This window comes from Falco naumanni, chromosome 4, assembly GCF_017639655.2.
Source record: "Falco naumanni isolate bFalNau1 chromosome 4, bFalNau1.pat, whole genome shotgun sequence".
NCBI classification, from domain to species: domain Eukaryota; kingdom Metazoa; phylum Chordata; class Aves; order Falconiformes; family Falconidae; genus Falco; species Falco naumanni.
In genome coordinates this window covers 104,840,635-104,867,341 of record NC_054057.1, presented here as the reverse complement: position 1 = coordinate 104,867,341, position 26,707 = coordinate 104,840,635, and the positions used below count along the sequence as shown (strand labels likewise).

At 36.6% G+C, this 26,707-nt stretch overlaps 1 protein-coding gene across 10 annotated transcripts in view; it reads left to right on the top strand.

The window, feature by feature from the left end:
• The window catches only part of CACNA1D (calcium voltage-gated channel subunit alpha1 D), a 235,551-nt gene that overhangs the window by 91,370 nt on the left and 117,474 nt on the right, over positions 1-26,707 (top strand). For all 10 annotated transcript variants that reach the window (XM_040591589.1, XM_040591583.1, XM_040591588.1 and 7 more), the window contains exons 4-7: positions 15,056-15,195; positions 19,046-19,188; positions 20,605-20,757; positions 21,714-21,910. In XM_040591589.1, the coding sequence (XP_040447523.1) occupies positions 15,056-15,195; positions 19,046-19,188; positions 20,605-20,757; positions 21,714-21,910 (633 nt within the window). The remainder of the gene's footprint in view (positions 1-15,055; positions 15,196-19,045; positions 19,189-20,604; positions 20,758-21,713; positions 21,911-26,707) is intronic.

Here is a 26,707-nt window from a genome sequence, read left to right as displayed (position 1 = left end):
TACAGTGAACCACATTCAGCTACATTAGTTCTGACACACCTCACTAAGAGACTGCTGCTTCGATAGCTTTAACCAAAGGAAAAAGAGGCAAAACTTTTGAGTGCAAATGTGTATGTCACTTGAGCAAAACCACTGGATTCTGACTACGACGTATTACTGCCTCAGGTTTTACGCATTTCTATTACATCATTTGTTATTTCCACTGGCACTTTCAGGTTTACGCCTTGGGCACTGGAGAATATGAAAACCACCTTTTTAATATGCCATGTATAATAAATGTAAATGCTGATTATTTTTTTTTTTAAGATTAGATGATTTATCAGATTTTTTTTAATCAGATAGTGACCTGCACCTTTACTTGGAACTCTAAGTGGGTTTACTAGCTATCAGCATGTCCTACTTGGTATGGCATAACTCCCTTTAGTGTTTATTAACTCTATCAATTTATTCTTACAAATGAAATATATTGCAACATGGGATATTTATCACTTGGCAGAAGCCGTTTTTATAATGTCACTACTTTTTCCTTCAAGGTTCAATTATCATGCTTCAGTTTCTACCTCTAAGCTTTCATAGAAAATAAAAGATGCCCAGGGCAGAAGTCAACCTTTCACTTTTGCTACAGAGGAGATGCCATCTATTTCACGCTGTGCTAAGTATTCTGTCGAAACATGAGTAAAACAATGCCTTTGGCAAATCATAAGTTAGAAATAGCACTAAGCAAAAGAAATAGTTTTAATTAAAGCATTTTGTTTCTCTTTGAGGACTTGATTTGCAGAGTATTGGGCATTTTTTCTGCAAAGATGAAGATTCTCTTTTCAAATTGAAGGGATTGGTGTTGGGGAATCACATTAGAAAACTTGCCATGTAAAACTGCCAGTTAGCAAAAGAGAACAAAAAATGGTGGCTGCTTAGTCCAAAGTGATTCTGAATGAAGGCAGTATAGGGTAAATTACATGTAGTCTTCATCCCATGTTAAGGGCTAATTTTCAAACCTTGTTTTTTCTGGTATTTTCAGCAGCTCTGCAAATTGTGAAAATTGTGCAATATTTGCAAATGTTTCAATAGCTATTTTAAAACCCAATATGCAGTATAAACGTATTTCCATATGTCGGCAGATTCCAGGCTATTAAGGTACAAAGATTTGTATTTTAGTTGATATACTTACTAAAACTTAAAAGAAAATAAGAAAATGTTTAGAGCTTTCCTCAAATCACTGAAATAGTGGGAGTCTAATAGAATTTTCAATTTAGCTATTCTGGTTGTGAAGTGTCCTCACTTAGGCAATCAGATTCCCTCGAAGTGTTAAAGATTCTTCTTTTTTCCTTTGTGCAACAGTGAATATTTAGGGGCTAATCTGAGTATCTCCATTGTAAGCAGTAAGTTTGATACCAGAGAGATAACACAAATGGTTTAGAATAGGTCAAATCAAAACAGGAGCTGGTGGCCCAATCCTGATGTGCTACCTGCATGGACAAAGCGGGAGGGGTTAACAGATAACACCTTAGGTTGATAACAGTGGGTTTTCTCCTGCATCTGGAGGTGACGCCTGCTATTAATTCAGTAATTTTCTTCATGTATTTAACAAATGGTGGTAGTTCATGCCATCAAACCTCTTGGAAAATCTTCACAACTAACTCCATGGAATTTATTTTCTGCTGTTCATGCATTTAAGTCCTCACTCATATGTACTAATGGTACCTGACTCATTTTAGTTGCAAGACATAAAATTTGACTTTTTGGCTTTATACGCCACCTGAGAACTCTTCCTCTATCCTCAGCAAAATGGGAAAGTCTGGATGGACTGTCCATGTGGGCCAGGTAGGCTGGGGGTCGTTAGTAGAATTGTCAAGTTGTGTTGTGTATATATGTAAAAGCATAGGAGCGTCAAATATGAATTCTTGAGCACATTTATGTGGAATACATGTGAGATGAAATTAACCTAGCTTCGGGGGAATTCCTAATGATCACTGTTTCATTTTTACAGGTATTGAAGTACCCAAAAGATGGAAGAATATAGGGCTGACTGTACACAAACATCTTCAGCACATATTTTTTTTTAAATGTCTATGCATATAATTGAAGGAGAAAAAACTTTGGTTTTGGCTTTTGGTTTCTGTGAATTGTATCTCATGAAAATAATAGGGTTTTTTTTCTTGCCTACTTGGAATTAGTAGAGGCTCCTATTCTCTTGGGGTAAAAGCCTCATTTTGTCAAAAGGGAACTAGCAACTCTTGTTCCATGTAATTACTTCCAAGAACACCATTTGTAAATGTGCTCTAGGGACTATCTCACTGAATAGGTGGGAGAAAGTCACAGAGACTGACATTTTACATCAGCTGGAGAGCAGTTTTGTAGGTGGAGAAAAAGCAGATGTTGTTATACTCAGTGTCTTACAGTGATGATGGAAGTGAACTTGAAACAGTGACAGAGCACTTATGAATATATTGTTGTGGACAGGGAGTTCTCTGGAAATCAAAACTGATATCCCAGATAGGGGAATAAGTAAAAAAAGACTTAGATGCAGTTCAGATGGGAGTAATAAGAAAATAATCTTCCTGATAAATAGTGTTCTGTGTGGAGAAGTGGAAAATGAAATAAGAAATTCAAAACCTAAATACATCTCCTGGGCTGCCAAATGGTATAGGAATGAAAGGAAGAAAATTATCTTGCATTGTAACTTTGAAATTACAAAGATGCATTTAGGAGCGTTTGGGACTTTAAAGTACTGCTTACTGCCTTTAATATTATGCTGGCTATGTGATTTAAAAAAACCCACATGCATAGTTGTTTGCAGAATCTGGAACTGTAATTGTAGCAGGCACTGGAGGGGCACTAACTAATGTTAGTAACATTCTGAAAGATAGCAGGAGAACTGATTCATCCGTAGAGAAGAAAGAAATTTGGCTTCAGGGCAGGCAGGCTCATTTTCCTTTCTATCAGAAGTTGAAGATTTTTATCAGTAGGGTTTGATCTGTACATCACAGGAAGTGAACAGAAAATATTTTTTCAACTTTATTCAGTTACTTCCTTTTTGTTTTTACTGTGGCCAGTTTTCCTAATAGTTTAGCATTGACTATCGGCAGTATTCCATGTGTCTGTTTCTATCAAAATTAGTACATATATTGTTACTTTATTGAATGCTTTTCTGTCGTGGTTAGAATGAAGATAAGAGTAAGGCTTCATGATGGCGCTATTAGTAGAACCCAGCTAAATGTGTTTTCATTTTTTAATGAATTTCCAGAAGAGTGAACTAGTATTGTACCTGAGCGCAGCTGAAATCAAAACAGGTATGTCGTTGATCTTGTTTGGACTGGGTACAAACTGGTGTTTAGCTGTACTATTTTATTATTTTCCTTGGAGCCTCTTTATATTTACAGGGAGCCATTCCACTGCCTAATATTTCTCCTTGTTGTACTCAGTTTGCAATGCCTGTCCACGCTACTATTCTTTTACTTTAGGCAGCGAAAGGCTTTCATTGAACAGTCTTATGACAAAAGTACGTTTCTCCTTGCACTGGTATTTTCCCTACAGATCTGTATTTTCTTGATTATGGAACAGCCAGAGCAACCTGGCCCTCAGATGTGTAATGTAAATGTTCTGGTGTTCACTGAGCCTTCTGTTTGAGTTGAAAGAATTCTAGAGGGTCTTCCCTGTCATAGTTATACAAATACCTACTAGGCACACAGAATGGGAATCTCCCTGCATTTTATTGCTGTAGGGAAATACCAATTTCTGCAGCCAATTTGAATTTTGCATATCTAGAATTTACTGAAAGATACTATTTTATAACAAAGTATTTTATTAGTGGACGAGTTTTGATTCTTTTTATTGATTGAGGCATTACATTTTTATTAGACAGTTCAACATTTGATTCAAAAACAACCACAGGAGAAAAGTACTAGGAAGAGCTTGTTCAGCAAAGTGAGACAATCAAGGATAAAGTTGTGCTTTAACATTTTCGTGGATATTGCAGACCATTTTCCTGTCATTTCGGGATAAAAGCAATTTTTTTTTGTTTGTTCTTCACATTGTTGTTCTGAACAGTGTCTATAAAGAGTATTCTATCCTGCCCTCTCTTATAGTTGAAAATTTATTGCATTAACATCACTGCTCTTAATGTTTTTATGGTCTATGACTTCTAGTGTTCTGGCAAGTTGTCTGCTCATAAGTAATTCAGTCTTCTAGGCTAAATTTGAGTGTTATCTTTTATAGTGCAGTACTGCATATTACCTACTAACAAATATAAAGTAAATTAATGTGTATCTAAGTAAGTAAGAAACCCTTTCTAGAAGAAAAAAAAATCCAAGGAGATGGTAGAGCATGTAGCGTGTCATTACCATAAAGGCATTGTATCTTTCACGGTGAAACATGTTACTTACCAGTCATGCCTTTTCCCCCATATTAGCAGTATCATATCACATCACGTACTGCGTTCAGTACCTTCTGTAGGAAATTCTAGTGATGGTCCGGTGTTAGCAAATATTAAACAAGGAACTAAGGAAATACATATTTCTCTGATCAAATTTCTTAATGTCCTTATCCAAATATAAGGAGTTCACATCCTCTAGTACTCTTTAAAGAACTTGTTGATTACTTTTTTTTTTTTATAGTACTTTAATTCTGTAGCTGGTCCTGCTACAGAAGACCCAGCCCTGGTCATAGAAGTAGACTGACTGCTCAACAGAAGCAGACGATTTGAAGAAAATGTTCAGTTCTTGATCTTGCTGGTTCGCAGGAGACAGAAGACCACAGGTGTAGGACATCACACTCTGGTTGATAACTGGTCTAGGGTTCTGCCATTTAAAACTTGTGAAGGATGATTGGAAAAATTCCAATACAGTGATAACCTAACCATGTCCTCCTTTCATATTCTGAGACTTCAGAGTCAGACCCAGACGCATGGTAGGTACAGAGCTTGTTTGTGTGTTTGAGTTTTTGAAAGCTTTATTTGTGAAGATTTCTGTAACTTTCTCCACTGTAGTGTCAATTAATAATAATAATAATAGAAACCCAAACCCACATAAAAGAACAAAACCCAAATACACCCCCACCCCCACCCACCCACCTCTCCTAAGAAACACTAAGTTATTAAGCCTTACATGATAGAAGTTTCTATCCTGATAAAGGTATTTAGAAAAACAGACTGTTGCATTGGGTAGGTTTTTAACAAATCGTTCTGTAGTTTTTAAACTGACAAAGGCAAAAGAGCTGCTGTAGTTATCTATCTGGGAGATTAATGAGTAAAGTTCTGTAATGAAACTATTCCATTGGCTTTACCCAGTTCTTTTGTAGTGAAAATGGAAATTAGATTTGCAATCAAATGGATAAATCTAGGGCAAAAAACACCTACTCAATGAATATGTCATTGTTCTGTTTTCCAGCTGACACCATCAGTGCAGAACATTACACCAAACCAATCTGTTCTCAATATTGTTTTGTTATTTTTATTTTTTTTTATTTAACAGTAAGTCCTTGGCATTCTTAAAACACTGCACTGGAACAGTATAAAGCTATGAATTAATAGTTAAGCCAAAAAAAGTTACCTTTTTGGTCTTCTCTCTTCCTTTTCATTTGGGGTGCTCTGTTCCTTCAAAGCAACTCGAAAGGTTGCATGAAGTATCTCCTGGAAAATAATCTAGCTGTAGGAACAGAATTCTGTGGAAAACTCACCTACTGAGTAAAAGCTGAGCACAAAGTGACCATTAACTGGTATATGAGAGTGACTCTCTTGTATGTTTCAGAACTGTATTAGTCAAAGAACAAAATAAACAGGTTGGAAAGCGATGAAGCACTCAGAAAATGGACATGGGAAAAAGCACACAGGCTTCAATCCAGGCTATTGCAGTATCACCTGAATAGGTTAACTACATTTGCATGACAGGTGTTTTTTTTTTTAAGAAATGTGTATATATTATCAATATATATTTTTTTTTTAAACTAGTTAGCAAGAAAATGCATATGCGCACACAGAAAACGTGGGGAACGCTCACACAGGAGTATTTTTAGAGCAGATTTTTTTTTGTATGTTTCATGCTGAAATGCATTAGAGTTTGATTTAATTGGTGAGATTTTGGTCTGGATTTTTTCTGTGTTAAGAAAAAGTAATTTATTTTGGCTTTTGGAGATTTTTTGATTATTTTTTTTTTTTACCCACCTTGCCCCTGTTTTTTAGTTTCTTTTGGAATGTTCTGGGAAGTCTGTATCTAAGAAACACTTGTTGAACACATAAAGTGGACTTGTTACTAGTCTTGTAACTTGAAAGTTTTCCAAGTTCCAGCATGTATGAAAAGAATTCAATAGAGCATTTAGTGCTATCAGTGCTCCTGTCTTTTCTGCTTGTGAGTTTCTGCATGGTCAGAGGTGGATTTATACAGATTAGAAAATTCTCTTTGTTTATAAATTCTCAGAAATTTGAAGAGGTTCTCTAGGTATCTTGACACTTGGTAACACTCTCACCCCCCAGTTTCTAGCCAAAACCTACTCTCTTCTGTAAATAAGTATATAAATATATATATATTATATAAATAAACCTGCTAGCAAGTAACAAGTTGTATTTAATGTTAATGTTGGTTTATGACTAGATGCAGGTTTAATTCATCACTTTACACTGACTCTAGTCAACTATTAAGGTAAAATTATGTGACAATGTGGCAATATATATAAATACTGTCTCTTCTACTTCCCTTACTTTGCTGACCTTATTTTCCTGAGTATCATCAATTAGAGCAGCAGAAAGACACCCAAGTAATTTGGATTCTATTCCAGTTATATTCTTTATTGCTTATTTGGCCTGCTTTCTGTTGTGCAATTCAGATTCTTTGGCATGTTGTTCTCAGTCTTCAATAGGAGTTGTAGGGATTTAGGATTGAAACTCACATGTTACTGCCTATTAGCATTTCTACAACTTGCCTTTCACACCTTGCAAGTATACAGCCATTGCAGAGTGATTGGTTCGTTGTGCCTTTCTTGATAATTTTTCAGTAGGTGGTAAATTGGTGGGGGGTCTGTTACAGTTCATTATTTGTGAGCAAATTTCCAAAATCATGCCACTTACCTTATTCCTTCAGAACAACATGAAACAGAGTCTGTGCCTGTGTAAGGGTATGTAAGGGAGTGCAAACGGTGTATTTAATAATGTACATAGTGAATTGGATATGTCTGTTGTTTGCACCTAGCTGTTATTCAGCAAAGCTCTGTGTTACCTGTCAGAGAGCAGAGAGAGGTCCATCTAAATGTAGTAGAGAAAAAAAACTAGACAAAGAACTTGGATTTTTCCTATTTAATGTTATGAATGTAGAATATGTATTTAGCATATGTACTAAGCAGAGCATTTACATGAACAAAACCAGCATGGATCCACACCAATCCTGTAACTGGTATGAAAATTTGTCATTGAGATGCAACATTTTCCTGTCAGTACAAATGCTTATTGACAGAAGTGAGGTGTTTCACTGTATCTCCATTATTGTGTTCTTTAGAACGTAGAGTGGAAGATACACGATTAAAGTTTGAGAGGCAATCACATTCAAAGATGAAATGCAGGTCTGCAGTGCATTTAGAGGAAAATGATTACAGGAAGTAATGAAAAAAGTAATCAAAGTGTTAAACATGATCTGCTTATCTATCTCTGGCTGCCAGAATCTGTCAGATGAAAGTATAGGCATTACTGCTACCTAAAACTCTCTTTGAAGGTTGAGATACTATTTCAGTGCTCTAAGTTATTCAAATGCTACTTCAGACTACATTGATAAAAAGGGACCTTTAAACACGCTTAATCTTAATTACACTTCAGCGTGTAGCTTGCACGTCCATTTTGTTCATTTGCTGTGCTCAGTATTTGAGATGTCCTATTGCATATCATTTTCTTGCAAACAGAAATGCCTGCTTGAGATCTAGAGGGTGCAACTGCTACTAATTGGGGCTATACCGAGCTGTGAATTCACAGTTCAAATGAGATTAAAAGATTTTGTGTCCTCTGGAAAGAATAAATATTCTGTGAGTGGGATTTGTTGGTTTGCAGTGGTACTGGGAACGTGAAATCCTTTCAGTTTTATATAAAACTGGTTTAAGAATGTTTATTATGTTGTAGCATCTACTTATTTCTTCTCCTAAATACAGAGTTTGCATTTGGTATTGACTTAAGTATCAGCTTTGCTGTCAGAGGTACCAGTGCTAACTGCCAAAGCATCTGAAGCTGTGATAGTATGATGGTGTCCTATAAAGAGCCTCAGAAGATTGGAGATGTTTCTGGGCCTGATGCCAAATTTCTGCCCAGAGTTACCCCGGATTTTACATGTGAGCCAATGCATTCATTTCAGTTTTATTATTCCAGACTTTTGTAACTAAAGCTGAATTTCTTACAATTTTTGTGGTAGTTGCACATTCTTGAATTTACAAAAGTTTGAACTGTGACTGCTGGGTAGTATCATGAAGGTTAGGAAATGTATTCTCAAAGCTTCCCAAAGCAGGCTTCTGAATGCATAAAAACATAAGTTAATATGTGAAAGTGGCTTAGCCACATCGATACTTTTTCCACTAAACCTTTCCAGTTCTGAATTTTGGAAAGAACCACTCAGATCTTTGTCTACACTTTTATAGAACTTTTTTTTTTTTTTTAAAGCATATATGCCTCGATGGGCTGCCTTTTTGATAGAGTTGTTCAGCAGTTACTCTTTAAGGAGGAATGCTACTACTCAACTAGAAACACAGAGGTAATTTAGTCACCAGAATTGGAGTCCATATGAGCAGTTTAATGATTCTTTAAAATCAGGACACAGTGTGTGTCCTTTTCCTTACTGGTTTACTAGTCCTTGGGAATTCTGAGGTCTGTTCAACTCTTGGTACTCAAAGATGTGGGGGTGAGGGTGTCCTGGGAGTGATTTAAGGTCAGGGGACATTGCTGGTCAAACATAAACCGGTCTGATTTACACGGAATGTCACGTGCTCTTGAAGTATGGAAACAATATCTGGTGGCCCACGTCTGTATTGAAGTAGTATAAATATGGGTATGGTAATGTTATTTTCTAAAGTTGCTGCAGAACTGCTCTGTCAAAAGCAAAGCTGTACTTACAGGAACATCAGTGCGGACATCTGACATAGTCTGGAGCAGCAGTTGTGTTCCCTCAGGTGGATCAGGGTTGATCAGGAAGGCACAACGTAATTTACTTGGATTCATCAGAACACAAATCCTTAAAACAATGTTTTTCAGAGTCTCCCTCTCTTCTTTGCTGTTATGTATCTAAAGCCATAGTTACCCAATAGTTATCACTGAATTACTGAGTGATAAATAATTCTAATTCTTCTAATAAAGAAGACAGTAATTTCCAAGCCTAATCTAGGAGGTAAATTATTTCATCATCTTTAAAAGCAGAAACAAAGCAAAGCTTTAGTACTGTTTTCTTTTTGCCAGGTATATGGATTTTACATTTGTTTCTTTTTCTGTATTGGAAATCTGCTATAACATTTTCCACATATGGGAATAAATAGGGTTACTTTTTTTTTTTTTTTTTTTTTTTTTTTAGTATTACTGTGGTGCTGCTCACAAATGATTTTCAGGGTAGTACAGATATATGATGTGAAAATTATATTATATTTTGAAATGAAGAATGCAGTTACTTTTCTGTCTTATATATGCTGCGTTTTCCCAGTGGCAGAATTTGAAAGAATGGCTGTTTGTCAAAAAGATAAATGGTTTTGTATGTTGTCAAGGCATCAGTTACACATTGTATTTAATAGCACATGATTGATTATTAGTCCCCAAGTCATGAATGTCAAAGTGTATGGTGCTGCCTATGTGTAAACTGCAGAAAGTTGATCTGTTTGGTTGCTTCACTTAATTTGAGTCACTTTATCTGCTAAGCAGTTTTCACGCTCATACGTTTATGTTACTCTGGATGCAAAAATGTGTTTCTCCAGTTAAGATACAATTCTGATCTCTGATGCCCAGTGAGTAGAAATCAATATGAGAAGGCTTAATTATATAGCATAATAGATTAGTTTTTGCAAATTAATGACTTTTTATTTTGAAACAAATATCTTGTGAGACATCTTAAGTCAAATGCAGAGTTTTGGTGCATCACATTACGACATGTAACAGTATCTTTGCATATTTTTCAGAGACTGAAAACATGAAGATAATAAATGATGACTAATGTACACCATCTGGCTGGGGGGGGAAGATTTCTTCCTGAGCATCAGGGTTTCTGCTAAGCTGATTTACTTAAAATAAGCAAGAAAATGCATTTTTTTCTGAGAAACTGAAGTTCTGATGACTTCACTGAAACTCAGTGGGTTTTGTACTCTATGATCAATACCAAAGTCAGCCTCCCTGGTCTCTACCACAAAGGCAATGTATCTTGTCAGTCCTGTTTTTGCATCATACATTCAGAAAAATATATTTTTCAGCAAAAAATTGCTGAGACTTGAAGATTTGAAGCAATGTTAACGAAAGTGTTAGCCTTGCAGGAATCAGCTGCCTGTAAAGAGAGATGACCCAGCTCTGCATGACATCAAATGAGTGAAAAAACTAGTTAGTCTAATGCAGCCATAGGATTAGATCCTTAGTAACACAGACATATTTTGTATGCCTCATATCTTCTTTAGATTTATGGCTGTCAGTCTTTTCTCTGCTACTTTTGTGATGCAATATAGATCTAAATGCAATAATAGATATTAAAAATTATTACATGCAGTTTCTAATTAGCGCGATTTCTGAAGACCTGACATTGTCTTCTTAGTTTCTTTTAATATGGATTTTGTTTTTCAGGCAGTCCCTCAGTCTTATGTATTTCCTTATTTGTGGTTTGGTTGTCTTATTTATTAGTGTTCCTACTTTGATTTTTAATGAAATGAAGTATTCATTTAAAGATTTCAACTGATTTGGACAAAAATAAGATGTGCAGGGGTAGTTTCCCAAACTATAGAGAAAAGAAAGCAGGTAAATGTGCACATCATAAACTATTAGAACTGCAGTCTTCAGTCTGTATTTTTAATTTATCACTTGCTGCCTTAGATTTATTTTTAGTCAGCAACCCTACCTCTACAACTCTTCTGATAATACTGAAAATGGCATGATATATTAAACTTTATTTACTCTTGAGTAATGGTTGCTTAAGCTCTGGACATGCTAGGTGATGTATGGCCTACAGATGTGTCTCAGTTGCAGAGGCAAAAATTGATGTACATAGTGACTGGCAAGAAGTTAACAAAGTGCAAGAAGGGACTGCCAGTACCTTCCTGAGGGTGAGCAGGTTGTTAGCTTTGCAGTTTGTGTTAGAACATCTGTTGGCTGCCTACTTGAAAAAAACCAGTCTGTAAAGAAAGCACAGCCTGTACTTTGAATATTGTTAACTACTGGGCCAAATCATTCATCTGGCTTCTGTGGAAGGCACAAGTTTAAAAAATAAAAAAAAAAGAAATTGAATGTGTGAGAACATGGAAGTAAAAGAAAGCAAGGAGAGGAGGAAGGGAGGAAAAATGAAACACTGGGGAATAATTGGCCCTTGGTTGTAGCTGTATAGAAATACCTGTGGTGGTGTTCTCAAGGTTTTAAAGAAATCATGGCTCTTGGATAGCCCAGTGGCTATTGTTACAAAGCATCTTTCCCTTGTGCCATTGGCTCTGTTAATAGCATCATCCCTGATCCTATCTTGTATCTATTATGAATATATGTTTCTAGGGGTAAATTCTGGAACCAGGCATGTATATGCTTTACAACAGTGAACAACGATGGAAGGAAACATATTTCCATCCTTCCACGGAAAGTAAGGAAAACTTTCCCAGTGTTCAGCGTTACGTAGAATGGAGGAGCTTTTATGTGTTGAATGTGTTGTGGGTGTAGGTAGTTGTACATGCTCTTAATCTATCTGTGCTTTTACCTATGATCATGTAAGAATTATCAGAATAATAGAAATTACAGAACTGTTAACTGAGAGGCCTCTGGAGGTTACCTAGTCCTTCAGCTCCTAGCAGGACTGTCGCCAAAACTAGATCGGGTCGGCTGTACGTGCCTAACTGCATCTTCAAACCTCCTGCACTGAAGCTGCATGTTCCCATTCTGCACTACCCTGCTGATAGAGTTATTTCTTAACATCCTGTAAACCTCCAAACCTGCAGCTTGTGGCTGTTCCCTCTTATTTTAGCATGTGCTGCTGCTTAACATTTGGCTTCAAAGTCTTTTTAACCCCCCTTCAAGCAGTTGTAGCCTGCTGTTAGACCTTCTCGTAGCCTCCTCTTTGATGGAGAAGAGATCTTGCTGGACAGGAGATGTTCCCTTCACTCGGGTTTACACTTTCTCAACACCCTTTTTGAACCAAGAGACCCTGAGCTGTAGCAGTGTTGCAGCCTCAAAGCTCTGAGTAGAGGTGGATAATAATTTCCCTCTACCTACTCGCCATACTGTTCCTGATACAGCCCAGTATGGGGCTTGTCTGATTGACAACGAGCACAGATTTAATTTGGTGCCCACTGCGGCTTCCACGTCCTTTCTCAGCCCATATCGGTATGGGATTATTTAACCTGAGGTGAAGAACTTAACATTTTTGCTCGCTGAGATTTATGTGGGTTCTGTTGGTCCAGCTGTCAAGCTTTCCTGTGGTCCATCTGTTAAGTGACACACACTGACCTTAAGCCCACCGTTGGGTTTAAAAAAGGAGCTTGTCTTACATTGCATATTATTTTAATAGACTGTTTGCAGTACTCCTTAGGAAATAAGAAGCAGTCCTGATTCCATAAAGAGAAATAAACAGGAACAAGACCAATATTTTAAAAGATGGAAGCTAAGTGACAGGGTGTCAGATTTGAAGTGATTAAAATGTGCAAGGGTGTGTGGCCATTAAGCAAGTTACACTCGTGCTAGGGTTGGTGCCTAGCCCAAGTAACAGAAGAGCATTAGAACATTGTTTGAAGGAGAGCAGTGAACGGCAAAGATGCTGTTTAGGATGGAGTCTGGTAGGTGGATGGGTGGAATTAAGTTACATATTTGCCTGTAATAACAGGACGCTGAACATGATGACCCAGGAGGTCATCTTGGCCCAGAAGGTCCCATCCAGTTCTGTGTCCTGTGTTCCCTTTACATAAAAGAAGCTGTTGACATTTTGCATATATGAAACTTACCTTCTTTTGTCTCACCTTTTCTTTTACTACTAGGATTTCAGTATATATTTTGCCCATAGCTAATGCCAACCGTAATATTTTTGTCTTCCTTATGTTGTCTCACATTATTTATCTTTCTATATCTAAGCTGCAGACTTAGTTATATGTAGGGAGACAGAAATAGCTGTTATTGTGAAATGTGTACATGGTAGGATTTACTTGAATTTAAGCATTTTTGCAGTATGTTTCTCGGGAATGCTGATAATTTGAATTATTGTAGTCTCTGTGGTGCTCTAACCAAAGAAATCTGGTGGCTTTTGATGCATAAACCATTCACGGTTTTCTTCTGCGAGGCTACTTCACTCTTGTTATCCAGTAATTGTTCCAGTTTATTGATGATAAATGAACAGGTAAGTGGAAGGGACAATTTTGAAAGAAACGTTAGGAAGTATGAGGAGAAGGAGGATGTCCATCGGCTTCACTGGGCCAGAAGATCACATGAAAAATACAACACAGCTGAAGAGAAGCTGTCTTGGCTGAATCTCTGCAGTGTTTATGAAGTGTTCTCAAAGCAGAGGAAAAAGGCAGGAGCATGGGATTGAGCTGAGCAGGAGATGAGATCCAGGAATCCTTGCTTTGCGCTAAAGAAAGCCTTACCTCATAGCCATCCCAGGGTGCTGCTTGTTGGGGATGAAGACCTGGAAAGGACCATGTAGTTTACTGATAAGCCTCTACATTTATGAAGTTGCCAGTGTCACATTTATAAATAGATTTATCACATCCTATACATAACCAGCCCTAAATGGCCTTTTCACAAGGAAAAGAAACCAAAGCTTCCCAAATTGAAGACTTTGCACATGAGAATGTAACGAACTTTGTTTAAATTGCAAATGATTATGGTTTGACTTTTATTTGGTTGTACGTGGAAGTGCCAAGCTGTGTAACAAATAGTGAACACATAGTTTTGTGTGTAATGTCTGTGCTATATTTGAGTATGTGGAAGTAGAAGATTGTAATCCTTACTGAGCAGTTACAGTCCACGTAATTAACTTTGTGTGGATGATTTCTGAAGGTAAAAAGAACAAATGTGTTAAGTGATCTGTTTTGATAGTAGTGACTTGTACAATTTATCCAAACCAAATATGTTTTTACTTTAGAAAGAAGCAGCCACAAAAAGCATTATCCAATTAGCTAGGAAAAAAAGATTCAATGTATAGCTCTATTTAAAATAAGAATCTTGGTAAAATGAAGAAACCAATAATGTTTAAAAACAGCACTGAAACAAATCCGAAGTTGGAGCTTCAGTGATACAAGGTGGTGATATATTAACTTAAAATTTCTTCAAGCTTATTAGGGTGATTTAAAGAGGTTGATGATGTGGAGGGAAAAATAAGTCAATGTAAACTTCCACATCAAGATGAAAAAGTTGCAAGAGTGTAGAATTAAATGAAGAACCTTTTAAAGAGCTTAGAATTTTTTGAATCCCCTTAGTATGGGATGACAGTGTCTCAGACTCCATTATTGGGTGGAATTCTCTGGGTCCTAATTAAATAGAATGAGTGGTGAAAGTAAGTATACCACTGCATACATTTCAAGGATATTGCCAGGGCCCTGTTCTGCAGTATTTTCTGGTTTCAATGAATGCAAAGGATCCTGTTGATCTGGATGGGACTATCTGCTTAAGCAAAGGTACAGCATACATCTGTGTTTGCAGAAACAGAGCCTTTTTCTCTCACAGAATGTGAAAACAGGAACATCTCATGTAATTATGTAATTATAACCATGTCAGTACAGCTATCATTAAGTGCTATGCAATTAAAACCTGCAAAATAAACTGCCATAAAGTATTGTAGTTCCTTAGTCCTGAGCAGTACAACTTACCCACTTAGTGCAAATTCTAACTAGTAAATGAGTTGTTAAATTACGTTGTCTTTCATTGTATTTTTTTTGTCTTTTACAGGAAAAAGTAGAATATGCCTTCCTGATAATTTTTACAGTTGAAACATTTTTGAAGATTATAGCATATGGATTATTATTACACCCCAATGCGTATGTTAGAAATGGATGGAATTTATTGGATTTTGTAATAGTAGTAGTAGGGTAAGTAACTTATCCTTTATTTTATAAAAACCTGCTTCATAGTGGGGTGGATATAGGTCTGTTTGCCTTTGAGTAGTGGCCTACGCATGATTTCTGTTCCTTTGGAGTACAAGAATGAACTGATATGAGTGAAAAATGAAAAAGAAAAAGTCCTAAAATTTTCAGCACTATCTGTGACTGCAGGCTGTGTTGTGCAGTCAGCTTTACGGTAAAAGTTCCCAGGGAATTCTGAGTTCTGCCAAGAAATTTCCTTGGTTGTCGTGCAGGATGTTTTCTATCTGATTTTTCCAAGGTGAACTCCCGATGATTTCCTTACGATAAAGGCTGATCTGTTTAGGTCCATACATTGTTATTTCATTTGTCCCTATACTGTGGTTACGTGGACTTCATCTTGTATACAGAGACCTCTGGGAGATCCCACGTGTTTCAGTGGTGAAGAGTGGTCGGGGAGGCAGAGTTACCTTAGCGATTCATTGACCTTCCCAAAATCTGGGCATTATTGAACTTTGGTTTTGGGTGCTGCACGTCAGGCCCCAGATATATATGTCTTTGCTTGCTTGGGGGAGCATGTATGCTAAAAATACCTTTTTTTTTTATCCTATGTACCTTGCTATGCCAGGAAACCCTGGAGAGTTTGTTCTGCTCCTTGGGAGAGGGACTGCTCGGGCCTTATGCAGCTTGCGGAAGAGTGGGGAGTGGAACATCCCATATATACATTCCTTATATATGTTACACAACTGCTTATGACAAATAACATTTTGTCAGCAACTTTGTGTCAATGGTTGAGCTAGATCCTTAGATCCTGCGTTTGGCTAAGGAATTAATCTTGAGGCATATATTCCCCAATTCCCTAATTATTGTGGAGATTATATTGAAAAAAAAGGAATTTCCAGTACTATAAATTTTGTTTACTGAAAATATTTATTATATATAACATGGAGAACATTACCGATATAAAACTTTCTATGCTGTGGCTGGCTTGCAAAGTCTACCTGGGCATGTAGTATGCAATTCTGATTTCGTTGTTCGGTTCATGCTATATCAAATGTCGCCTGTAATTGAAACGACCCAGAAATCAGTGTGTGCTGCTCTTAACTCATGTTACTACATTAAGGGGAAAGAAAAAGATGCAAAGTAAAGGAATTTGTCATAAAGCATTATTAAACTTGAGCAAGTATTATGCATGTATGAATGCCTGATTTGTAGCTATTTGATTCTGAGATAATAAATGCTACTGAGAAGACTGTATTTGGGCCAGTTGCTTGGCATTCAGGCCATTTTGGTCCAGGACTAAAATTTCTGTATAAATAGATCCTTCATCAGGTCAGGTCATTCTCAACAGATTGGCCTCTGTGCCTGAAGGGGAAGCTTGGTGGGCAGGTGTGGGGACTATCACACGTAAGAGCTCTATTCTCTTGCCAGGCAGTCACTTGAATAGACCTCTTCCCTTTTGTCAAGTGACCATGGAGTTACAGTAACCCTGGAGCAGTCTAATTAACATGACCTCTATCTTTGGCTGTGTCCTAAATACATGATAACTAAAAAATTTTCCATTAACTCATAAAACACTCATTATTGGGAGGCTAAATCTAGTTAGGTCAAATGCTCACACTGAATCCATGGAAAATAGGAGGAAAAAAGGACTACTTGTTATCAAATACCTAAAGTATTGCACTAAGATTTAAATTCTGGCTCAAACCCAAAAGTTTTGGAATATAAACGGCTGTGTAGGTTGTCATCAGTCTACCTGGAAGACAAGGTAGACCTTTCATAACATGTCAGCACTGACAGAACTGCAAGCAATATTTTTGTTCTTGCACTCTGTGAGCAGTATCTTTTGTTCTTCTTTTAAGAACACAATGCACATAAGCAAGTAAGGCAAGTATGAGTCCATTTATTTAATTAATACTTAAAAGCCCTGTGAAAAATTGTTTTTCATATATAACCCATGGTGCATATGGAATCACTTTTGGATCTGATTTTGTTTGACTAGTTTCATTGTGAAATTCCATTAGGTATTTTAATAGCTTTGAAAGAGCTGCCATGATGTCCTGTATTGAATGTATTAGATGAAATTTGCTTCACGTGCTTTCTCAGCAGAAACTATAGCAGTCCAAGTGCATAAATCTTAATTATATCAAAATAAATCTCTACTAGCAAAAGGGAAGCATGTATAGAGACTTTTTTCCATGGCATCAAATTTGGCATTTAAACTTTGGTAAACTGTACAGGAAAATAAATGTCAGTTTTAATAAAGAAGATCAGTGGTTCTATACCTTAATGGCTTTATAGGACAGACATAAAATGACAGAGCTGTAGACAAGCTGTGATGTTTGTGATGTGGTGTTTTCTCCTGTCTTTGTCAGTTCTCTCTGAAACAAGTGTGTGAGCTACTTTCAGAGCAGTCTACTACTTGTCTGCATGCTACACCACATAATTTCCGTTGATTTCTGTGAAAGAATAAGGTCCTGGTAGAGAAAGCTTTCATAGCACCTTCCTGGGCCTGTAGCCCTTCAATTTTCTGAATGATGTGTGAACTGACAGGCTGAAAGCAGCTTCTTTTAATTCAGGACTTGATTCAGAAGTCTGTTTAATCATGTCTGCCTTTAGAGCATGAATAGTTACTCTGAAATCATTGAGGCGTCTCGTTTTCTTAGAATTATGCATCTATGAAATTATAGGGTGAATTAGGAACCGAACATTAAATGTCTGGATTTCTGTGGTTATAGTAGCATGTAGATTGCTGGTGTTCATTCTAAGATCTGTGTTCTCCCTTGCTGGGTTTCGCTCTGGGGGAGAATGAAGCAGAATAGGGATGGCTATTGACTGATACAGGTCAACTGCTTACTGGGGGAAGAGAAAGTCTTCAATACCCTATTTTGGGCAACCTATTAAATATTACTTGATTTCTAGCAACTATGCAGCGTGACAGAGCTGTGAAACCAGCATTGTAAAAACTTCTCTTGGCAAAACCAAAAACCTGCGTATTTCTAGAGTCCTTTACAAGTGTGAAAGATTTTTCAGGGTTACAGAACTCTATTGACTTGACAACCCTTTCAGGAGAAGTTCAGTTTTGCAACAACTGACCTAAAGACTGTGCAAAGGCTAACATGGGTTGTGAAGTCTAGCTGCAGCTGAAGAAACCATGCATCTGAAATGCAGGTCCAAACTAAAATGAACCTAAGGTTACTTTGCACTTCAGCCACTTGCATCACTTTGAATTGCTGCTAGAAGTGGGAAAGAAAAAGAAAACTCTTGTCTTCCAAACTGTTCTAATGAAGGACTAGCTCATTTCTGCAGTGAAGAAATACAATATAATAAATGAGTCATCTGGGAATATTTTTATCCTCAAAGATATTATGTGTAAGAAACAAATCTTTTTGGTGTTATTAAATGTTGGACTCTCTAATATATTCAGTTTTTGCTGACTGTATTTAGAATATCAAACTGCAGTGTCACTTGGAGTTCATATATTCCACCAAAATTAAAACAGATGGTTTCTAATGATTATCTATTACATGTTCTAAAGAGGAGACTAATTTTTCAAATGTTAGAGCTAAAATGTTTGAAAAAAGAAGTGGCAAAGTATCTTCATTTGTTTAAAAATAGCAGATTGTGTATACAGTCAGAAAGCTAATTTATTTGATACTGCATGATTGTCGCTCTCAGGAGGGATTAGAAACTCTCGCACTTCATAACTTTTCCTGTCATGATTTAATGTGTCAATATACCTCTGATTTTGACAGTTGAACAGCTTTTTGGAATTATCTGCAGTTCAAGTAATTTCCTAATACCTTTGATTGCATGGTAAATGGATGGTGATGACCTTACCCTTCGTTTCATTTTCTAGATTATTTAGTGTAATATTGGAACAATTAACCAAAGAAACAGAAGGTGGCAGCCACTCAGGTGGCAAACCTGGTGGCTTTGATGTCAAAGCCCTAAGAGCCTTTCGTGTACTGCGACCTCTCCGGCTTGTATCAGGAGTGCCCAGTAAGCTCTTTTCTATTTAATTCCATTGGAATGAATACTGTAACTCATCTGATTAGTTAATGTGATTGTTCCAGACACTATCAGAAATGCATAATATAAAGTTGATCTTTTGTTTTCTGGTTGTGTACATGAAGTGAGTTTCAAGTTGAATGATACCCTATTTCAAGTTGAACAAAGGATTGTGAATTCATTCGGTGTATGATATTCTTACATAGTCCAATAAGCAGACAAGGGAATACACTTCATTTTTTTAGGAGCTTTATATAAAAGTAAATTACATGTTAAAATGCAAATAAACCAGAAAATAAAATTGAGACTTTTTTTATTCTAAACCCCTGTACATCTAGAAGTGTAGGTGGTCCTAAAATAGTTTATATGTTGGTAAGAATATGCCAAAGCACATTACACATTTCATGTTTCCTGCCCCCTCCAATGCACATGAATGCCTTCTGTTTATCTCAGCTAACAGATAAATTAGGAAATTTAAGCAGCAGAACAATATCAGAAAATTCAATTGCTTTCTTTAAATAATAATCCTTCTGTTTTCTTTTAATATGTTATTAATTACTGTAGCTATTTGGGCTGAATAAGAGGTTTGTGGCTTACAGGTCAGCTCTTTCCCAGACATTCAAAAGAAGAAACCTAATGCTGTGTTTATTATATCATAGTCTGTTACGTGGAAGTGATCGTGATGGTATATATTTAGCAAAAGAAGTTCAGTGAAGAAAGCAGCAGCCTTATGAAATGTCAGAAAGGAAGTCTATTAAAATAAAAATGAGCCATATTTTGTTCTCATTGGTACTGTGGCAGCTTCATTAGTCTGGGATCTACTTATTCTGGTAAAAGCAAAATTTGGCTAAATATTTAATTAAGGTGAAAAGAAAAATGGAGTAGTTCTGAAAGTGATGCGAGGGATAAATGATAAAAACAAGTTTGTTCAGAGTAAAAATGTGTTTTCTCAGGTAACTATACTCTTATTTATCTCTGCAGACCAAAAATGCAGTTCTGCAGTTGGCTGAGTGTACATTTTCTCAGGATTTACCACAAAGTTGCGGTTGTAGTACAGAAGTTTTTAAAGGTCATATAAAATGAACCACAGCCACAACTGATGACTACATCCCCTTTCCTTCTAAAAAGCCGTGAATTCTCGTGACACATTTCAAGCATTGACTTCTATGACATCACCTCTATTAACTGAGGAAATAATTAGACTTTGACACATGGTTTTAGATTCTTAACAAGTATGTTATGTTACAGGAACATTTTGTAGTTCTGGGCAGTAGAATTTTTTTTTTAAAACTCATTGAGTCTGCATGTCTGTATCATTAATCTCTAATAATGTGTAATTATAGAAGTTTTGGTAAGACAAGACATAGAAGTCTGGCTCATAGCTTGTGTCTTCTTTTTTTCTTTTAGGTTTACAAGTTGTCCTGAACTCCATTATAAAAGCCATGGTCCCCCTCCTCCATATTGCCCTTTTGGTATTGTTTGTAATCATAATCTATGCTATTATAGGATTGGAACTTTTTATTGGAAAAATGCACAAATCTTGTTTTCTTATTGATTCAGGTAAGTCACAAAACTGTTGACTGAAGGAAGGGATTAATTCTGTTCTCTTTCAAGTCTGTGGCCTATCAGTTTGAAATACAACAGCCGAAGCACTAAGACTGTTGTAACCCCAGTTCTTACTGTGGTTCGTAATTTCAGGAAAAGTGCATTAAATTTAGAAAACAACAACAAAAATGCAAACCAGTTAGAGACTAGAACATGCTTTGAATAGGTTTTATTTTCTGAAACGTCTAACTAAAATGTCAGTAGGGAAAATGGTAAGGGTGACTATCCACGAGGAACAACTCGGTACTGGTTTTTCTGATCTCTGCTTACTGAAAAGCTAGCTAGCCCTGTTCCAGGGAGGATTTACTGCAGTTCACAGGCTGCATGGTCTCACCAAGATTGTGGCCGTGTACTAAGAAGCAGAGTTCTGAAATGAGTAGTGAAAGAGAAGGGTTTCTCCATCCAGGTGAAATGATGAAGTGAAAGTGTTTGTTGTGGGAGAGTTTTGGAGTGAAACGCCATGAGAGAGACATCTTACCTGATGGCTAAGGGTACATTTTTGTCAGCTAAGTTCTGAAGTAGACTGTATGTAGAAATCAGTCCGGATCTCTTTCCCTTGGTTGTGCCTATGTTAGCGTGAAGTGTTATGAAATGAAGAAAAAGCAATGAAGAGGGAAGAAAACCCAATAGCATAAGGAGATTCTAAACGCTGTATTATTACATGTTTCTTTCCACTGCTCAATTACTTGAGCTCTTTTGTACATTCAGATTTGATTAACTTATTTTAAGGTAGTAAGGCCCAGACGTGAGGAGACTTAGAGCTGAGAAGCTCCCATGGGTTGCCTTCCTCACCTTTTCTCAGGCTGATCTCTGGATTTACTTTGCAACAGGGTTGATATTTCTTTGTGTGAAGATTTAACTCAGAAAAGTATAAGAAGTGAAAGTTCTGATTTTTTTGGGTCAATTTTCAGATATACTAGTTGAAGAAGATCCAGCACCTTGTGCATTCTCAGGGAATGGACGTCAGTGTGTCATGAATGGCACTGAATGTAAGGGTGGATGGGTTGGACCAAACGGAGGCATAACCAACTTTGATAATTTTGCATTTGCAATGTTGACTGTGTTCCAGTGTATAACTATGGAAGGATGGACTGATGTGTTATACTGGGTAAGTTCATAAATCTCTGAGCTTTTTTAACTTTCAAACCAGCAAGCTTCTGTGTTCAAGTGAGAAATAAGCAGTGTTTTACATTACTGTCAGCAGGAGACCTTGGTGAGTTTTGCAGATGAGCTCAGCTGCATACTTTTTCCAGGCACAGCATCTTACTGGACTCCTCAGGCTAAAAAGACATTTTAGAAACAAATTTATTCATTTCTTATTTGAGGTTTTTTTTTGCCTATTCCATTTGGATAAATGTGATACTACATTTATATCCTTTGGACTATCATTTTTTCATGCAAGCCTACAGTTCTTAAGTACGTCTTTTCTGATTAAGCTTAAGAGCTCTCTGTTTGCAGTATTTCTGCAAAATATTTCACAATATTTACGTAAATTAGAACAAAGCAAGCTCTCAACTCTCAGTACTTGCCGTGGGGACTGCAAACCATTTGTTAACCATTCAGAAACAACGAGTCACAAGAGCTGTGAGCCCGACATTGGCTCTGTAGAAGCAGCAAAAGGTACTCATATTCAAAAACCTAACTGTAAGTCCCCACCTCTAAATGCTACTCTAGTGTCAGGTCTGGAACCTCCACAATCTTACAACATAAACAGCTGGACACAGACTGGGAAACTGAAGATGTATTTAGTCCTGATTTTACAAATGAGAAAAGAACACAGATTTTTTTTTTTTTAAGGAAAAGGGTGACCTGAATATACAGGTGGACAGTTCTCTGCCTAACCCCATTCCAAGCTAAGGACATTCCGTTCTTTTGTGAATCTTTAAGCACCTAAATATCTGATGCAAGTGATTTGGCTGATGTCGTTCAAGAAGCTGTGATGGAACCTACCTACCACAGGTGGTGAAATTAAATGAGTTTTCTGTACTACTTGGTACTCAGCAGTAAGTCTTTGCAGCAATCAGGACCTTACAACAAATATAATTCTAACAATTCAAATGTGGGAAGTATTTATGAAAGAAAACTGATTACTAGTAAGGATGACTATTAGCAAGCTGACAAAAATGGATGAGCTATCTCAAGATGTATCTTGCTACAACTATAGATTATGTTGCTCACAGCAGCTCATGTTTTGAATTTCTTTGTCTGGCCGAGTGGGACTGTTTACTAATAGCACATCTGTTGTGGAGTATTGGATGCAAGTAAGGATGTAGTATTACCTGGTGAACGAACACTTAATTTTATATGGTCACTTGTTGCAAATCAAGGTGAAATATGCTCTTGCTAAAAAATACAATACCAGAGCCTAGTCTCAGATAAAATCTGTGATACTAGAATATAGAATATGGAGATGTTTTTAAGATAATGTCACTGTTAAAGATAATTAAAGTGGTAAACTGGCATTCTTTTAGGATTGAACGACAAAAGTTGGCAAAGTATGAATCTCTGCTTCCACTGCCTGTTACCAGAGATACAAAATTGGCTATAAACATGCTAACCTTTAATACTAAAGAGTCTACGATAATGCATAGCTACATATAGGCTAATGTATTTCTCATGGTGTAGATTTATCAACTCCGGGATTTGTAGACTGTGTGAATGTAGAATTAGTATGTGCTTTATATGACTTGCGTTCATGATAATAGTTATTTTTATCCCTCCTGAAAGAAAAAGGAAGGTTTGCCATGATTGTCTAGAAATAAAAAATACACGTTTAACAGCTTTCAAGGCAAAAATATGGCCACATTTCAGTACCTAATAATTCCTCCATCACCAAATTTTTTCAAAGAAAATGAATGTAAAAACTTCGAGGAGTTACTGCATTGAGAATATGATTTACAAAAGATATAGAAACAATTGAAGCTGAGTGGCTCAATATTAAACATTTTTTCCCCTAAGAATTAATGAGCTAATTGGTCTGATGCACCTTAAGAAATATTTGTAGAGTCTCCACTGACAGCACAAATAGTAAACCCATTAAAATAGAATGCTGAATATTGTCACGATCAGACAAAATGCAAGGCTTAAGAAAACTAAAAATTCAAAAAAATCAAAACTGCACGTGAGTTAGTTATTTCTCTGAGTTCCCTATGTAGAAGTTATTTACAGGTACACGGATGTCAGTTTTCACGTTATTATAAGTGATACTGGGATTATTAGATAGAGAACCAAACACTTATTGACCTAGTGAAATACAATAAAAGTCAGCTATTCAAGCGGCTTTGGAATCTGTCTTAACTGATGTTTATATAATTATAGATCTGGATTCTTTCTGTCTGTAGACCAACAAACTGCCTATTGTCAAGCTGAAATGACTCACTGAGGACAAGAGGAATGATGATTTATATGTTTTAATTTTACCCCTGGATTAAGCTGAGGTAGATTTAGCTATTGCTAGCCAAAAATTGGAAGATACTTTGTTGTAATTATAAATTGCAAAACCACTAGGGATATACCAGATTGTAATAAAAATGTCCAAAGAATCTAAGGACACCATTTTAACTAGACATGCATGGGTTTTGAGTGTTGCTTTTTATTTAGAAATCTGTTGATGATACACAGACTTAATGAATTTTATACAAAACAAAAATAAAACCAAACCCACGATTATTAGAAACTGCACAGAATTCTGATTTCCATTTGGTCACTGTGTGAACAGTAAAATTAACTATGTAGGCTTATCTTGCTAGCAGGTGTAATCTGAGTGGGTGAAATATGTGCAATATTTTGCATCGTGTTGTGTGGCATTCTGTTAGCACGAATGACAGCTGAAAATGACAGCTTCCAACAACACTCAATAGCACAGCTCGTTGTCACCTGGTTAACAACAGTAAACTTGGCTTAAAAATTCTCCAAGCATCAGTAATGATTTTTCTCTCATGCATATCTATTATAGATGGAGGGCTTGATCCTGCTACTGCTAGGCACCCTTCAGATCCTGGTGACTCACACGGACATCCTGCTGCTCACCAGTTTGCATCTGAATCCCATATGTCCTGTCATTTTTTAGAGTGTCTTCATCTGGCTTCTTTTCTCTCTAACTGAGGTGTAACTCACCGGATAGCACGTATTACATGTTTCATGCACAAAAAAATGCGACTCCTCGGGGCCAAATGCTAGACTTAGCTGTAGAGGTCAAGGGCTGGTGTCCTTGTTTCCACCAGCCAGTGCAGCACAGTGTGTTCCCAAACTGTGTAATGTTTGTGGCTGCACATCTGTATATCTTCTCCGTTTATATCAGGACTGGGTTTATTCCCAGTCTCAGTCTTTTCTGTTTGCTCTCTAGCCCTAACCGGAGGTTTATGCTATTAGTTTTGGATCCCAGTGCAGTCCTTGTTGTTGGCAAAGTGGCAGTTTCTGTGTGCCCAAGTTTTTAATGCTCTGGCTCACATTCTCAAGCTGAGAGCATAGTATTCTTTGCCTCATTTTCAATTTAAGCTAGCAAGCACTCAAGAATTAAAAATCTGAGTCTACATTTGCATATCTGGCTCTAGATTTTTTTCGTGTCTTTCAGACATCTAGATTTATAGTCTATTAATGGCAAACATTTATTTTGTAAATCGCTCTTTATTTTTAGCTATTTCATTTGATATGTAGGAACATACATAATGAGCAGCAGTACTTGCCAGTAAAACCCCCAATTTTCCCGAGTACCAAAATTATCATGTATAATTCTTCTTGTTTTCACCATAGTGAAGTTATCTTCGGTTCCTACACTTGAATAATCTACACTGACACTACTGTGACTTCAATGAAAGATGGGCAGGGCCTCTGTGAAACAAACTAATTGCCGTGATGGCTTGCCAGCACAGTTGATTCAATAATGGAGCTACTGTATTGGTGGCTACTGAATTTTACTAAGTCAATTTTATGGACAGACTTTGCATTACTAGCTCAAATACAAACAGCTCCTCAGTTCTCTGACACCTAGCTAGCACTAGGTTTGACTGATCTGGAGATTTTTGAGACTGAAGCGCTCAAGTTGAAATTGCTGAGTAATGGTACGTTGATGTTGTATATGGTTTTGCCTATTAATATACTTACTGATATGTTAACAAGATACTCTATCAAGGATTCATGTTTAAAATACACGATTCATTCCTTGAGATGTCTAAGCGATCTATAATATGTCTAAATCTTGCATAAGGTTTAAGGAAAGGGGTGTCAGTTGTTTTTTTTTTAAATGTCACCTTTTAAAACTAGTGTCCCTTACTACTGTTTGGTAGTAACGTATGTTATCATCAAAGAAATACTTAATTCATAGCTCCTCTGCTTTTATTACAAAAAAAAGTGTGCACTTAGAAATCTGTTTCTTGCTTTAGAAATCAGGCTTTATATACCCCAATATACTTCTTGCAGCAGCTTAGAACATTTGAAGAAAATCAATATTTTCTGTAACACAGCCTGTTCAGTATATCTTTACTATTAAAGATATTATTTTTTAAAAAAAGAGAATTAAAGATTGATTATTAAAGAAATAATCAGTATTTCTTTAAATGTATTTTCATAACCAAGTACAAGAGCTGTGGCTTCCTTCCTAGCTTTCTAATAGCACGAGATGACTTTATTGTGCATAAATTAAAAGGTAGAAAATCACTGTGTGTTTGTTTCTAACTGGATGATTATTTGAAAAATGTTTATAACTCACACATAAACCTATGTTTTGAAAAGAAAATAGTTACACTAATAAAACAAAGCAGTCGATTGTCAGTCAAATGATCAGAAACTCAGACAATCTTCTAATCATGTCACTTTTTAGAATGCTCCTAGTTCAAGAATCTTAAAGGACAGCCTACTCAGAGGTATTATAAGGTGACATAATATACTTGAAACCAGCTGATGTTCA